This window comes from Chrysochloris asiatica, unplaced genomic scaffold (assembly GCF_000296735.1).
Source record: "Chrysochloris asiatica unplaced genomic scaffold, ChrAsi1.0 scaffold00034, whole genome shotgun sequence".
Classification (NCBI taxonomy): Eukaryota; Metazoa; Chordata; class Mammalia; order Afrosoricida; family Chrysochloridae; genus Chrysochloris; species Chrysochloris asiatica.
Window position 1 is genome coordinate 715,689 of NW_006408552.1, and position 15,839 is coordinate 731,527.

Here is a 15,839-nt window from a genome sequence, read left to right on the forward strand (position 1 = left end):
CAGCATTCACTCTGGTTTCGGAGTGTCTCTTTGTCTCTCTCTTTGCGTCTCTGTGTCTCTTTTGCTATCTCTATCGCCGCCAGGTATCTCCTCCTAATGAACTGAACCCCTATGTCGAGGCCAGTCCCTGGCAGTCTATGTAAAGAAATTTGAAAGACCTGGCCAACCAATCGGAGGAGATTCATGTTTGTGCTCTTTCCAAAGAAAGGTGACCCTACAGAATATGGAAATTATTGAGCAATGTAATTAATATCGGAGTCCTGTCGTGGGGCTGTAGGATAAAGCATGAACCACAAGGTTGGTTTGAAACACAAGGTCGGCGGTTCAAACTCACCAGCTGCTCTTCAGAAACCCTATACCAATTTGATGGCACTTAACAACAACAATAATAATATCATGTGCAAGTAAAATTTTGTTGACGATACTTCAAAAATGGTTGCAGCAGGACATCAACAGCAAGTCACCAGAAATTCAAGCCACTTTCAGAAGAGGATGTGGGACAAGGGGTGTCACTGCTGTCAGATTTGGGGTGAAAGCAAAGGATCTCAGAATGATGCTTATTTGTGTTTTATTGACTAAGCAGAGGCATTTGTGTGGATTGTATAACATTACAAAGAACAGGACATCCAGACACTTAATGTGCTCATGGGGAACCTGCACTGGACCAAGAGGCAGTCGTTTGAACAGAACAAGCGGAGGATGACTGGTTTAAAATCAAGAAAGGTGTCTGTCTGTCAGGGTTTATTTATTCAATCTATATGCTGAGTAATCTGAGAAGCTGGATTCTATGAAGAAGAATGTGGCATCAGGATTCATTAACAACCTACAATATGCAGATGATACAACCTTGCTTGCTGAAATCAAAGAGGACTTGAGTACTTACTGATGAAGATCAAAGACTACAGCTTTCAGTTTGTATTGTTGATGTTGGATGCTGTCAAGATGGTACTGACTCCTAGGGACCCTATGCACAACAGAATGAAATACTGCCCGATCCTGGCAGTATTCCACAGTTGTTGCTACATTTGAGCCCATTGATGCTGCCACTGTGCCAATCCATCTCACTGGGGGTCTCCCTTTTTTTCTTTGGCCCCCCTCCCCCACCTTACCAAACATGATATCATTCTGCAGGGACTTGTCCAAAGTATGAAAGACAAAGTCTGATAGCCTGGTTTCCAAGGAGCACGTCTTCCAACACAGATCTGCTGGTTCTTTTGGCAGCCCATGGCACTTTTGGTCTTCTCCTCCACCACCATAACTCACATGCATCAGTTCTTCTACAGTCTTCCTTATTCACTATCTAACTTTCACATGCATATGAGGTTATTGAAAATATCTTGGCTTGAGTCAGGTGCACCTTATGGATTACACCATAAAGAAAACAAAAATCCTCACAACTGGACGAATATATGACATCATGATAAATGGAGAAAAGATTGAAGTTGGGAAGAATTTCGTTTTACGTGGATCCACAATCAATGTTCATGGAAGCAGCAGTCAAGAAATCAAATGATGTATTTCATTGGGCCAATCTGCTGCAAAAGACCTCTTTGAAGTGTTAAAAAGCCAAGATGTCAATTTGGACTAAGGTTCGCCTGACCACGGTATTTTTAATTGTCTTATGTATGAAATACATGTGAAAGCTGGACAATGAGTAAAGAATACCAAAGAAAAATTTCTACCTTTGAATTATGGTGTTGGCAAAGAATATTAAAAGTACCACGGACTGCCAGAAGAACAAACCAATCTACTTTGGAAGGCTGATTTCTTCTTTAGAAACAACAATGACGAGACTTCATCTCTCATACTTTGGACATGTTGTTAAGAGGGACCAATCCCTGGAGAAAGGACACCATGGTTGATAACGTGGAGGGTCACTAAAAAAGAGATAGACCCATTATTTCTCTAAGGCGTTACCCCTCCATTTGATTACAAGCTCTGTGAAGGTAGGGTCATGTCGGTTTAGCAGCTCTATGCAGATCCTAATACTGTGTCCATTCTCCATAAGTAATTATTGATGATTACATGGGGAGTGGAATCTTTCCCATTTCAAGCTTTCTGCTCCAACTCCTGTTATCACCCAACTTCCTTCCTTTAGGTTTGCAGGAAGATCTGGCTGGGTCTTTTTGATGCCCGGACATCTTTAGTACCAGATTCCAGGGACCCTCAGAAGGTGAAGGAGTTTCTCCAGGAAAAATATGAGAAGAAGAGATGGTAAGGAGGAGAAAAGCGATTGCTGTGGAGACGTGTCAGACAGGCTTTCCCTGATGTTCCCATTCTGCCTTCAAAACCATAGTCTACATGAAAGGTCAACCTGTTCTTAGTCACTACACCTACATTTTGGTAGCTCCTCTTGGGGGAAGAATGTTTTGTAGGGGAGAAAGACCCTCATCTTTCCATATATAATGATTTATAGAGACTGTTTATTAAGCCTTGGTGGTTGGTGGTTATGTCACGTGCCGTGGAGTTGGTTCGGACTCATAGTGACTCTGTACAAAGTTTCCGAGGCTGTATACGGAAGCAGAAAGCCTCATCTTTCTCTCGCGGAGCAGCTGGTAGTTTTCGAACTGCTGACCTTAAGGTCAGCAGCCCAATTCGTAACCACTGTGCTACCAGAGCTCCTTTTATTAAGCCTTAGACAGAAGTAAACACAAGATAAAGACAAATCACTCAGGTGAGGGAAATCATTAGTAGGATGCCATGATGAATTTTCTGAAGTTCTGCCTCCACAAGGTGGCGGCCTTTTATAGGACACAGAGAGTAAATGTCATCCCTGACATCACAGGCATACGCTGGGGCTGGGCCTACCGAAGCAGGAGGGACCACTGCAGGCAGGAGAGCTGACACACTGTCTTTGAGGCTCGTGGGATGACGTCACAGCCAGGCGGCCATTGAGGCAGCATTAAGGGGCAGACCCAAACTCATTTTTAAGTGTATTCTGCTTCTAACTCTGGCAGTCCCGCCTGTCAAACGTGCCTGAGGTACTCAATTAAAAGTGTCACACCGGAACACAGACCTAGGCACAATAGATGGAATGAAGCTCTGCCTGGTTGGAGTCACTCATGGGGCAAAAAGCCTTCAGATTTCATGCTGTTAAGCAAATGGGGAGATAAAACTGGGGGATTGGTTCAAAGCTCACTTCCTATAGCTTTATGCTTTTAACCCATCATTTTATTCACAAGTTTTCTGTATTTATTCTGTTCCCAATGAAGAAAACAGCACCTGCATTCTCCCCTACCTTTACTTCCAGAGATGTTACTTCCTGTTGTTTGATAACTGTCAGGGTGGAGGAGCGAATGCAGAGCATCCCTTCTGAAGGTATCTTCAGGATAAAGAAGTAGGGACCACCTACACTGGAAATGGAGTTAGGTGCCGTTGAGGAGCTCCGACCCAAAGCATCCTATCTTACGCACAACTAATGGAACAACGCCACCCAGTCCTGCGTGCGCGCGGGCCGGCCTCATAATTGGTTTTACTCTTGAGGTCATTGTTGCTACCACTGTGCTAGTCCATGTCATTGGGGGTCTTCCTCTTTTACTATGACCCTCCACTTAACCAAGCATGATGTCCTCCAGAGACTGGTCCCTCCTGATAACATGTCCAAAGTATAAGAGATGAAGTCTAGCTATCCTGGCTTCTAAGGAGCATTCTGGCTGTACTTCATCCAACACAGATTTGCTTGTTCTTCTGGCAATCCATGGTACTTTCAATATTCTTCTCTTAACACCATAACTCAAAATGCATCAAATTCTTCTATGGTTTTCCTTATTCATTGTTCAGTTTTTACATGCATATGAAGCATTTGAAAATATCGTGACTTGGGTCAGGCACCCCTTAGTCCTCAAACTGACGTCTTTGCTCTTGAACACTTTAAGGAGGTTTTGTGCCACAGACCTCTTTAAAGTGGAGGAAGTACGCTTTTCTCAAGCATTAGGAGCTGACAAGATAGAGTTTCAACTGCGAGCACAGACACTTTTGTTGTGGGACTGAGAAGGAGAAATATGAAGACGGATCTGGGAAATAAAAAGGGAAGTCTCGAGAAGGAAACTGGAAAGCCAGATTGCATGTCCATCAGCATTATTGCATGTGGTGGGGTGGCACCGTAGGAAAAACACTTGACCTCAAGATCGGTTTGAACTGCAAGGTTAGCAGTTCAAACTCACTAGCCACTCCTCGGGAACCCTATACGGGGTCACTGTGAGTCAGAACTGACTCAACAACACTTAACAACATTACTTTAAATAGAGATGGTTTGAGGTGTCAGAAAGCAGAGGGAGGAGGAACTAGGCATAAGCGAGAGGCAGCTGCTGCATCTTGCAGAATAAAGCGAGCTTCCTGACAGTAAAGGGGAAGCTGGAGTAGGCAGGACTTTACTAAGCTGTGGAATTGTCTTTGGGTTCCCAGAAAAGATGAGAAAGGACTTGGACTGCTATAACAGGTATTTTCCCAGTCACCCAAGCTGAGATGGTCCGGGGTTTTCAGCCTAACTATTTTTCCTCAAAGGTATGTGCCCCCAGACCAAGTAAAGGGACCCACTTATACCAAAGGCAGTGCCTCCACTCCTGTCCAGGGCTCAGTCCCAGAAGGAAAGCCCCAGCGGACACTTCCGGGTGAGCCTGTGCCGTGTCTCTCAGCTGCTAACCAGGTAACTGTCACATGTTACTTTGGGCTCTTGGGGGACAGGGTGTCAGTTTCCTAACTCAAATGCCCTGAACTTTGGTGGACAGCAGGCACAGCCCAGCTGTTACCAGTATCTTGCTGTCTGTCTCCTCTGGACGCCTCCCTTTTTGAAAGAAAGAACCCAACAGGAAATGGCATTTAGAGAAGGAGAGCATAAACTCCATGCCTCCAAGGAAACAGGATATTCAAACACTAGGAAAGGTGAAGGTGTTAAGAACCAGGGGAAATGACTTGTTGGCACCATTCTTATGGATCTCAGGGTTACCTTGACAAACACACTCTAACTGGTGTGGTTCTGGGAGCTGGTGCCCTGAGAAGATAGAGGAATCAGGCCGCCTCTACCCAGAAAGCCTCTCAAACTGAAAGCAATTACATTCTTTCCTCTCCGTTTGCCTGTGTTGGGGCAGCCAGGGAAGTCATAGAGGGGCCTGGGTCACGTCTGAGGTTCCAAATGCTGTGTGTTGTTCCTTCTCCAAGTCTGTCAGTCAGCCCCAGGCTCGGACATCCCAGCCCCGAAGCTCCCAGGCTCCCCCTCATTCTGTCAAGAAAGCCAGTACTGACCTGCTGGCTGATATCGGTGGAGACCCCTTTGCTGCTCCCCAGACGGCACCAACTTTTGCTGCATTCCCAGCCTTTGGAGGTAAGTGGCACTGAGAATGAGTCTTCCTACAGCATACGTGCCCTGTGATACAAGGGGTTCCCTCCTGGGAGGAAGCCAAGGTTCCCGCGGCTCTAGGTTTCTTCATGTGAGTGAACATGCTAGTGGCTCTGAAGCATCAAGATTGGGAAAGTCGGGGTCAAGTGCATGGAACAGGGACTGTGTTTGGGAGCTGGCTATAAAACGTTAGAGTTAAAAGCTTCCAGCGCCTCCTTTTAGAATACTGAAGTAACCTCTTGATTACTTTCATTCTATGAAAATAGCTGCAGGCGGTGGGATTTCACGGCCTCTGCTTCCTCTCAAGGTCAGCTGTAGACCATAGTGGGTTGAACCAAGTAGTGTCTAATTTCTCTTTTTCTTTGTCAGCCCTCCTCCCCCATATACACAATTCATTTCCTCATGTGATTATGCCCTAAATTAAGCCCCGAACAAAATGTTAATGCCACATTGTTAAGTGCCTAATAGTTGGTTTCGACCCACAGCGACCCTGAGTAGGCTTTCCGAGAAGCGGCTGGTGGGTTTGAACTGCTGACCTTGAAGTTAGCAGTTTAGTATTTATCCTGTAGAGCCACACAGGATTCCTGATAGCCTACGTGGTGAGGAAAACGATGGTGGGGAATGAACTTGGAGACCTGAGAGTCCACTTTCCCCCTGGGGTGTTTGGCTGCCTTGCCCTCTGAAAAGGACTCTGTGGTGAGACAGAGATCATAAAAGTTGCCTTTGACCTTTAGAATTAGTAATATGCGTTATGTAGATACACTGTTGCTGTTAAGTTTGCCTTCAAGTTGATTCTAACTCATAGCAACCCTGTATAGGGCTTCTAAGGAGCAGCTAGTGGGTTAATCCACTGACATTATGGTTAGCAGTCCAGTGCTTACCCACATCGCTACGCCAGGACCCCCTGTATAGATATCTTGTTGTTGTGAAGTGCCATGGAGTTGGTTCCGTCCCATAGCGACCCTATACAGGGTTTCCGAGGAGCAGCTGGTGAGCTTGAACCACCAACCTTACAGTTCAAACGGCTTTGCAGTCTGGTGCATTAACCCACAGCGCCACACCAGGACTCCTTTATAGATATAGATATGCATTATATATACGTGTGGTGCTGTGGGTTAATGCGCTGGACTACAAAGTCTGTTTGGACCGCTCCTTGGAAGTACAGGGTTGCTATGGGTTGGAACTGACCCAATGGCATTTAACAACATATAACCCTATATTCCATCTGTAGGTCAGACGCCTTCCCATGGGGGCTTTGCCAACTTCGATGCCTTTGGCAGTAGCCCCAGCTCTTCTACATTTGGCAATATCCCTCCAGTTGGCCAAGCCCCATTCCAGGCCCAGCCAACACCCGCAGGTAAACTCCACCACCGGCTTCCTCTGCCTTTCAACTGGATCCAGTTTCCCATGTCCATAGTCACCCTTCCTCCACTTGTCCACTGACCTACAGAATGGGGAGAAGATGCTCAGGGAAAAGGCGGGGGAGTAGCAGCTCTCTTCTGTTTTTCATGAAAGAAAAATGGCTACAGTTCACTGGTTCTGATTACGAAACATGGGCGACCTGAGCACTTGAACCTCTGCAGATAGACGCGACTTTCTTTCTAAAAGTCTCTGTCAGAGCTGGCTTAGAAGTTGGCAGAAGTGTCTAAAGAGGTCGACAACTTGGATCAGAGTTCCAAGTAGTCTCTAGAAGTCCAAGAGCAAAAACTTGTTAACTTTACGTTGTTACTTAACAATTGAAGGAAACTCTCAAGCATTTGGTTCCTCCTTAGTGCCCTCAGCATCAGGTCTGAATAGCCTTTGGGCTGCCCCTCATCCTTGAAGCTTGGAAAGAGCAGCTAGAGAGCTGTAGAGACAGACTGGGGAAAAGCCAATGATGGATTGACTCATATTCTCTCTCTCCCTTTTCCTCTGCCTACATCCTTTCCTTCTCCACCCTCACTGCCAGCCAGTCGGATGCTAACTGGAAGTTACAGTTTTGGTAAGTTCCTCTTCCCACCCCAGAGTCTACCCAAGGGGAAAAGCCTATCTGTATCCTCTCATGATAGAGTTTTGTGGGTTTTTTAAAGTTTTTATTGTGAATTATGTGATAGTTTACATGGGTGAACATTATCTTTACATTCATCCTATCGTATTTCATTTCATTGCAATGATTACAATCCCCTGCATGCATCATCAAACAACCAAAGGATATACCCCGCACGCTTGCCCTCCTCCCTCCCAGCCGTCAACACACAGACCCTCTCCCTCCCTGAGTCCAGAGTCCCCAGCCTCTCCATCTCTCCACGTTCATGATAAGAGTTTTGAGTCTGCAAGGAGCCTTTGTAGTTGTTGTTAGGTGCCATTGAGTTGGTACCAACCCATAGCGACCTTACGCACAGCAGAACGAAACTCTGCCCAATCCTGGGGCAACCTCACTACTGTTGTCACGCTTGAGTCCATCGATGATGCCACTTGGCCAATCCATCTCGTTGGGGGTCTTCCTCTTTTTCTCTGACCCTCCACACCTTACCAAACATGGTGTCCTTCTCCAGTGACTGGTCCCTCCTGACAGTATGTCCGAAGTATGAGAGATGAAGTTTGGCCATCTTGGCCTTCAAGGCGCATTCTGGCTGCACTTCTTCCAAAACAGATCTGTTGGTTCTTTTAGCAGCTCATGGCACTTTCAGGATTCTCCTCCAACACCATAACTCAAATGCATCAATTCTTCTACACCGTCCAGCTTTTGCATGCATATGAGGTTATTGAAAATACCATGGCTTGGGTCAGGCGCACCTTAGTCCTCAAGCTGACATCTTTGCTCTTCAACACTTTAAAAAGATCTTGTGCAGCAGATTTGCCTAATGCAATAAGTCGTTTGATTTCTTGACTGCTGCTTCCGTGAGTGTTGATAGTTGATCCAAGAAGAATGAAGTCCTTGACCACTTTAGAGGCGAGCTCTACTACAGATAGATAGTTCTACAGTTAACCTGGCTCATCAGAGTAACAGACTCAGCCCACAGCCTCTCCACTGTGCCGCTATTGACTGACTGGTTGCTTTTGTTTTTATTGTTCCTTAACTTTTCCTTTGTGGTTTTTGAATGGGACACAGAGAGACAGTTTATACTGATAAAAGTTAAAATTCAAAAAGTCGTTCTCACAGTAAATGAACTAAAACACAACATAACCTTGAGGTTCCTAAAGGACAAGCTGTTACATACAATGAGACTGTTACAAGCCAACAGCGCGAGTGACTTGAGAACCCTGGCTGTTGATAGGTCCAGTAGCTTGCTAAGTAAGAAAGTAGCTGATTTTGAGTAACACTTCAAGTTTGATCTAATAAGTAGAATTATGTACCCAACAGCCAGACTATATGCTTCTTTTAAGCATATAACTTCTATAGGTTAACCACATACTAGGAAACAAAATCTCCATATAGTCTAAAAAACAGAAATTGTATAGGTCACATTCTTTATGATAAGAAATATCCTAAATAAGGCTTTAAAAGCCATGAGTGAGCTTGAACTGCTGACCTTACTGATCACTGACTTTGCATTCCAACACATTAACCCACAGCACCACACCAGGACTCAGGGAGAAGATCTTTATAGTGTGGAAAACAGACAAAAATTTAACATTCAAAATACATTTTTTTAAAGCTTCCATAAATTAAAAAAAAACAAACATAGAATAATAGACAAGGATAATAGAACAGTATGAAAATGTCTTCAGCCTCGTTAGGATAAGCTAATGATTCTTGCATTGTATTGATAAAAGTGTTAAAGATTAATAATGGTCAGTATTGGTGGGGGGGGGCCCTCTTGGACACTGTTGGTAGAAGTATAAATTGGTACATGAATATTACACAATTAAGCAAGAGATAATGTGTTCCTGGAAGTGAAAATGCCAAAGTGGTTGTTTCAAATTGGTCTCTTCAGCTACATGCTCCTAGCACACATGATTGCTTTGAAGACAGACTCCTCTCCCTACCTTCTCTTAGCCCCACCCCAGCCCGAGTGAAGGCAGGCTCAGCCCTCAACCATCCCAGACCTTTGTCCAATGTCATCTCAAAAAAACAAACAAACAAAAAAGGCAAACCAGTCTACAGTCAGAGTCAGCCCTGATTCATGTGAGGCTCCAGCCTGTGCCGTTGCCAGAAGGTTTTACATGGTAGCTCTCTGAAGAAAGAAAGATCTCCATTTTGCAGTTTGAGGAAATGACTCCACTTGGCCAAAAGCAATGTCAGAGAAGTGGCCGACTCCATTCACTGTGATCACATCATGACCATTAAGATGTTTTCTGTGAGTATGATACAGAGAGCTATTGAGTATGAAGTAAGAAGGGAGATTTGGTGAGAGGCGGCTATCTCTTCTGGCAAGCCTGGCTTTATTTTTATATTTCTGAGGGGGAGTACCGAGAGAGGAAACCTCTAAAACTGCAATGTCTCCTGACATGTGTACAAATTCAGCAGCATGGAGTGAGGTTCTCGGGGCTTCAGTCTTCTGAGAACATGGGTCTTTGTGTAGGGGGCTGGCCCCGCTTGGCTAAGGACAGCCTCTGCCCTCTAGTGTCCACAGAGAGGCACACCGCCCTGCCCTCAATGAGGGAAGCTGTTGGAATTTGAAACCCCTGAGCAAACAGTAAGGAGTCTGAGGGCAGAATTGTCAGGAAAGGAAAAGGCCTGAGGCTTGGGGGCGGTGGGTCGGTAGAAGATCCAACACCACCCCTCCTCATGGCTTTTAGACTGGAGAGGATTGAAGCGCAAGGGTGCGCTGTGGCATCATGACCTAGAAAGGAAGGGTGTGCAGAACCAGCACTTGTCATCTTGAAAGTCCAGGGGTTTGGGACACAGAATAGCAAAATAGAGAGCTCTGATTAAAGGGATTTGACTGCTGGTCAGCCCTGGTCCTCTGCCCGCCTTCTCAGAGTCAGAGTCACGGACCTGGCGCTTGAGTGATGCCCTTACATACCCTTGAGTGTGGGGCAGGGGAGCTGCAGGCAGTGGAGCCCTGGTGGCACAATGGTTAAGCGCTCAACTGAACCCACCAGCCGCACCCTGGCAGAAAGATGAGGCTGTCTGCTTTTGTAAGGATTACAGCTTTGGAAGCCCTCTGGAGTTGGACTCTGCCCTGCAGGGTCACTATGGGTTCAAATCGACTCAATGGCAGTTTAAGTTTACAGATTTTTTTTTTTTTTTTTTTTACCACTTGTGCTTAAGAAAAGGAAACACAGGGATATTCAAATTACAGTTCTGAGGTATTTAGGAAAAAAATCCCAAAACTACTGACAAGAAAGCAAGCTGTGATTTTAGGGAACAGAGGAACTGTGACGCTTTAAAACCCAGCGTGGCTCTGGCTTTTTTCCTCCTTCATCTCATGTCGTTTCGCTTTTCCTTTCCTATTTCCTTCCTCTGGTCTCTGAGAGGCAGCCCGGGTGAAGGTAACCCCCTCAGCACCGCTCTCCAGCCCCGGCTTTTCTCCTCATGGAAGGGTTTTGTCCCATCTACTGACATGTCTGAAGGTCATCAGGAAGAAGTCTCTTGGGTAGAAATCTCTTGAGCTCTGACAGACTTCAAAACACTTTCATTTCTCTCAGATGGTCTTTACAACCACCCTGAGGTGTAGGTGCCAGAGTCTCAGAGGCAGCAGGTGTAGAGTCGCAGCTAGATTGGCTCTGCCTTAACAACTACAGATGCACGCTGCAGACAGTTAGTTACTAAGGGCCCATTCCTAGGCAGACGTTGTGCAAAGTCTGTTTTACTTCACTGAGAAGTCTTCCAGCATTCATCCAAAGAAAGCTTTTTCTCATTTGAGACTTCATTTGACATTTACAACAACCCAGAATGGCAGACAGCAAGGGTCCCATTACCTGGATGAGATTTTGACACCCTGCTAGAGACGTTCTTAAAATGACAGGGACTCAGGCCGCTTCCTGTGAGCCAAACTGCTTAGGAATTCCAGGACTCTTGCTCCTGGGATGGTTCTGTCAGCCTTGCACATGGGGACACATTGGTGCCTCTCCTGCCATCGTTCCTCCATAGGCGCCTCACCTCCATCCTCCTCACTCCAGACACAACCTGTTGTTTCCTCTGACTGTATAGGGAGCAGCCAGGTGACTCCATTTGGTATCTCTCCTCTCGCGCCTGCCAGCCAGCCTAACAGCCTGACAGATATGGGCAGCATCTTGGGCCCTGGCGTGCCAGCTGCAGGTATTCCTAACAGGTAGGTCCAGACATCAAGACGTTGCCTTGAATCGGGAGAGTTTGACCTCCGTTCCAGCCTGGTCCACTCCTGTCTCCCTTCTGGCCTCTCCCTTACCCATCTGTGTGTCGACTTTGAGAGCAGGGACAGGGTTTGTCATCTCTGTCCAGTCCTGGGCCGTGGCGCATGTGCACATTGATATCTTTCTCCATACGACAGCATCTTCGGGATGACTGGCTCAGCCCCTGCACCCCAGTCCGCCACAGCAGGCCCCAGTGGCAGCATGGGATTTGCGTTTGGAGGTGAGTACCGTCTGTGGAGACCAGGAGGAAATTGAGGACTCTGGAAGGGAGGGATGCACCATGGTTTGGAGGGACTCAACTATCACTGTATTGAGCAAACAAGGGGAAAAAAAGAACTCTCTCCCACTTCCACCCTGAACAGCCTTCACCAACCCTTTCACGGTACCTGCTGCTCACCCCCAGCTGCTCTCTACCAACCCCTTCCAGCCCAATGGCTTGGCCGCAGGTAAGATGGCCCCCTGGCCCTGACCTGTTAAGGTCTCAGGTCACAATTCCCCTGCACCTTTTCTGGGAGGAGTGGCAGGCAGCCTCAGCTGAGGGCTGTCCTTCTGAAACTAGTCTCCTCTGGCCCACTTTACAGCATTTACATTGCTAGTGGGCTAAAGTAGAAACACCCAAGTCACAGAAGGATTTTAGAACTAGAAAAAACAGGCTCAGTGCTAGAGATGATGACGTGGAGCGATGGAGCAGCTGGAGACTTTAGATCCAGAGAGGGAGAGTGACTGTGTGCTGAAGACCTGGGGGGTACAGGGGAAGGATTGCATGGAGGGGATTGTAACCATGGCAATGAGACAATATACGATAGATAGAATGAATGTAAAACTAATGTTCTCCCATGTAAACTATCACATAATTCACAATAAAACATTTGAAAAAAAAAAAAAACAAAAAAAACCCAGGCTCCATGACATAGGATTGGGGTTGTTTTGTTTTGACTCACCTTAGCCAGTTCTGGGAGGGATTGCAGAAAAGCGTCTCCAGCCGCCCACCTTCCAAAAGTTCAAAGAACCTTCTGACCCTTGTTTCACAGGACCTGGCTTTGGGCTGAGCAGCACCGGACCAGGCTTCCCCCAGACAGTGCCACCGACTGGGGGCTTTGCCAGCACCTTCCCAGTGCCTCTGTTTCCCCCACAGACCACTCAGCAGCAGAATGGTGAGGGATACAGACTTCCCACCCCCCGCCCCTTAGGGACATATGTCAGGGAGCTAGATAAGCTGCGGGGGGGCGGGGGGGGGGGGCGGTCAGGGAAGGGACAGGCCTACCTTTGTACCCTGACTGCTCAGGTTTCTTCTTGGTGAAAATACAGCACACAATGTTAGTTACCATCCAGTTCATTCCGATGTTGTAAATCTTTGCTGGAGCAGAAAGTCTCATCTTTCTCCTGCTGAGCAGCTAGTGGGCTTGAACTCCTGACCTTGTGGTTCACAGTGCTCATACTCTGGAGCCACCACACACCCCATTTTCAATATCCTTTCCCAAATCTTTCCAGTACCATTAACAAATTCCATGCCCCCTAAGCAAAGCCTCCCCCTCTGCTCCTCTCTTCCAACTCTGGCCACCACAGTAATCTTTGGTGTCTACATCTGTGCTTATTCAATCAAGTGCGACTGTTTGCATCTGTCCAGTTGTGAGTGTCCAGGTGAATCCAGGCATACATCACAACTTCATTTCCTAGGCTGGGTAGTAGTCCATGTGATGGACATGTCCACTGTCCCCCCTCCGGGCTATTGTCACAGTGCTGCCATGAACATCGGTGTCCAGGCTCTGCTGCAGATGGTCACTTCCCACAGTGAGGAAGGCCTCCTTTCGCAGCTCTCCAGAGAGGTGGGGTGCAGCCTGAGGGGCAGGGTTCATCTCAACTGAGGAGTTCTGTTCTTCCCGCCTAGGCTCTTCCTTCGGAGACGTAAGATCAACCAAGCTGGGGCAGAGGCCACAAAGCCAGCCAGCTGGGATCTCCACCAACCCGTTCATGGTGAGGAGGCAGCCCCTCGGGGGCTGAGATTCTGAGGTGTGGGCTGTGGTCTTTCATCCCGGGGAGCTGGAGACAGAATCCTTTCAGGAGAAGATATGGGTTGGATCTCACACTGCTTCTCATGAAATTCTAAAATTCCCATTTACCTCTTACCTGCCATACTTTTATTCACGTACCTCTCCCTTCCCCCCCTGCTTCCTTCAGCACTCATTTTGAGGGAGATGGGAACCTTGAACTGCATTTCTTCCATGGTTAATACGTCACTGTCTTGTCTCTTTCCAGACTGGATCATCAGCAAGCCCATTGGCCTCCAAACCTCCAGCCACCAACCCATTCTTGTAGCACTGTGTTCTGGGGTGAGGGGGCCTTTTCCTTGCTCTCTGGGGCTCCTCTACCCCCCAGAGCTCTGGTGACCACTTGCCTGTTGACATTTCTCTGGGTGTGAACTCAGAATGGGCCTTGTTCTCCAGGGTGGGGCTCTTGGGGATAATGGAGGTACTACTGCTTTGCTTTGGGCTTACAGATATACCGGTAGCTTCCTGGGTCGGCTGCCCCAAGGCGCTCTCCCTACCTCCCTCCTCCTCAGGCAGGCCCACCAGGAGTGAAGGCGGGGCTACTGGATGGTGTGGATGTTTACAAATGATGAATTATGAAAAGACTCCTCCTCCTCCCCTGCTGTCAGCATACACGCATTCCCCTCGCCCCTGGCCCTGTGGGCGGAGCCAGCTGTGCCTACCTTGACCAGCTCTCTTGACGGACATCCCCTTCACCCACTCCCCAGCTTCCCAGCGCTGTCCTCATGGACAGAAACACAGTCACAGTTGTGACTGTGGCACAGGTGGCCGGGGCAGTCAAGAAGCCTAAAACCTCTTGAGTGCCCTTTCCCTGCCCTGTCCTATTTCCCAGTAGGCAAGGGGGTCCTGCATTGTTTGCTTTTCCAGCGTCTCTCCCTCCTTCAGGGTCCTACCCAAGAATAGTTTTCCCTACACACAGACATGCCCACCTCCTGTCAAGCACTTTAGTTAGCTGTTGGTGTCATGTTTGGATACCAGTGTTTTATATTTATAGAGAGAGTTTTCTAATATAGCCTATTATATACACATACAGCTCCACCCTTCTCCTAGACAGCTCGTGGACACGGGGAAATGACCACTCCCCATCTGTGCCTGGAAGACCTGCAATGCCTGAGCTCCAGGGTGGCAGGGGGAGGTGGCTGTACGTCCTGACCACCCCAGAGCCTGGACTTCTCCAGGCCAAGGCTCTGTGCTGTCAACTGGGGTGTTATGTTTGTTTCCCTTTCTTTTGTCCACATGCCTCCCTCACCCCCAAATCTCAGCACCAAAGCTTGTTGCAGGCCTTGTGGGGAAAGAACTGCATTTGAAAGAAAAAGGACTGCCTCTGGGGTCTTGTTTTGGGTGGAAGGGAGGGGTCACATGGTGCTGACTGATCCTTGACTTGGTCCCACGGTCTGGGACTACCTGCATGAGTGACAAGGATCTGTCGCCCCAGGTTCGCTTTTGAAAAGGAGGGGGGCAGTTTCCATGGGGTACACAGCGGGCAGGTTTTCATGTGGAGATTAGAGTGGGGCCTAATCAACTCCCAGGTCTGCTGGTGTCTCAGCCCCACTGGAGGATGTTGTGTCAAAGGCCATCCTGTCTGGGCTGTTTGGTGACAAGACTGCCTGCCTGGGTGTAAACCCCTCACCTGGCTGAGGAGACCAATAGCTGGAGAGGTCCCTCCCCTTCCACTACAGTGGCTGTAGCTTGTCTAGGCAGGCTTCACCTGGCTTGTATCTGCCACCTGGCACTCTCCCTCATCCCTCCCTCCCCTTCCTGGACACATTGCCGTTATTTGTTTCCTGGGTTTTTCTATCTATTTCCTTTCTCCCATCTATTTGGTACCCTCTGGCCTTTCTGCTTAAACCAGGAAGGAAGGGAATCTGACACCTGATATCCTAGGGGTCTGCGCTGCTTTTTCACCAGCTCCCACTTCCTAACTGCAAGAAGAGATAGGAGACTGATTTAAGGGCCTGGAGCTAAGGTGTTGTTTTCTCTGCTGCTCAGAGAGTCACACACATGCTGTTTGCCAGCAGTTTTTCTCCTTAGTCCTTGGTGCTGGGGTCTAGGACCTCCACCTCCCTGAAAGCCACATACCCGACCCACAGTCATTCTGTTTGCCATGGACACTGGGCTGCCATCTCACTGACCAGCAGAAGTTAAGACTCAGTCAGCCTCAGACCCCAGGGCCAAAAATGCAGAGTTCTCTGGGC

At 47.8% G+C, this 15,839-nt stretch overlaps 1 protein-coding gene across 1 annotated transcript in view; it reads left to right on the forward strand.

Moving 5' to 3' along the window:
- The window catches only part of AGFG2 (ArfGAP with FG repeats 2), a 53,505-nt gene extending 39,593 nt beyond the window's left edge, over positions 1-13,912 (forward strand). The window contains exons 3-12 of the mRNA XM_006859633.1: positions 2,099-2,214; positions 4,504-4,651; positions 5,158-5,320; positions 6,567-6,692; positions 11,415-11,535; positions 11,734-11,816; positions 11,959-12,042; positions 12,628-12,750; positions 13,485-13,570; positions 13,853-13,912. Of these exons, the coding sequence (XP_006859695.1) occupies positions 2,099-2,214; positions 4,504-4,651; positions 5,158-5,320; positions 6,567-6,692; positions 11,415-11,535; positions 11,734-11,816; positions 11,959-12,042; positions 12,628-12,750; positions 13,485-13,570; positions 13,853-13,912 (1,110 nt within the window). The remainder of the gene's footprint in view (positions 1-2,098; positions 2,215-4,503; positions 4,652-5,157; positions 5,321-6,566; positions 6,693-11,414; positions 11,536-11,733; positions 11,817-11,958; positions 12,043-12,627; positions 12,751-13,484; positions 13,571-13,852) is intronic.
- Positions 13,913-15,839: the final 1,927 nt, after the last annotated feature.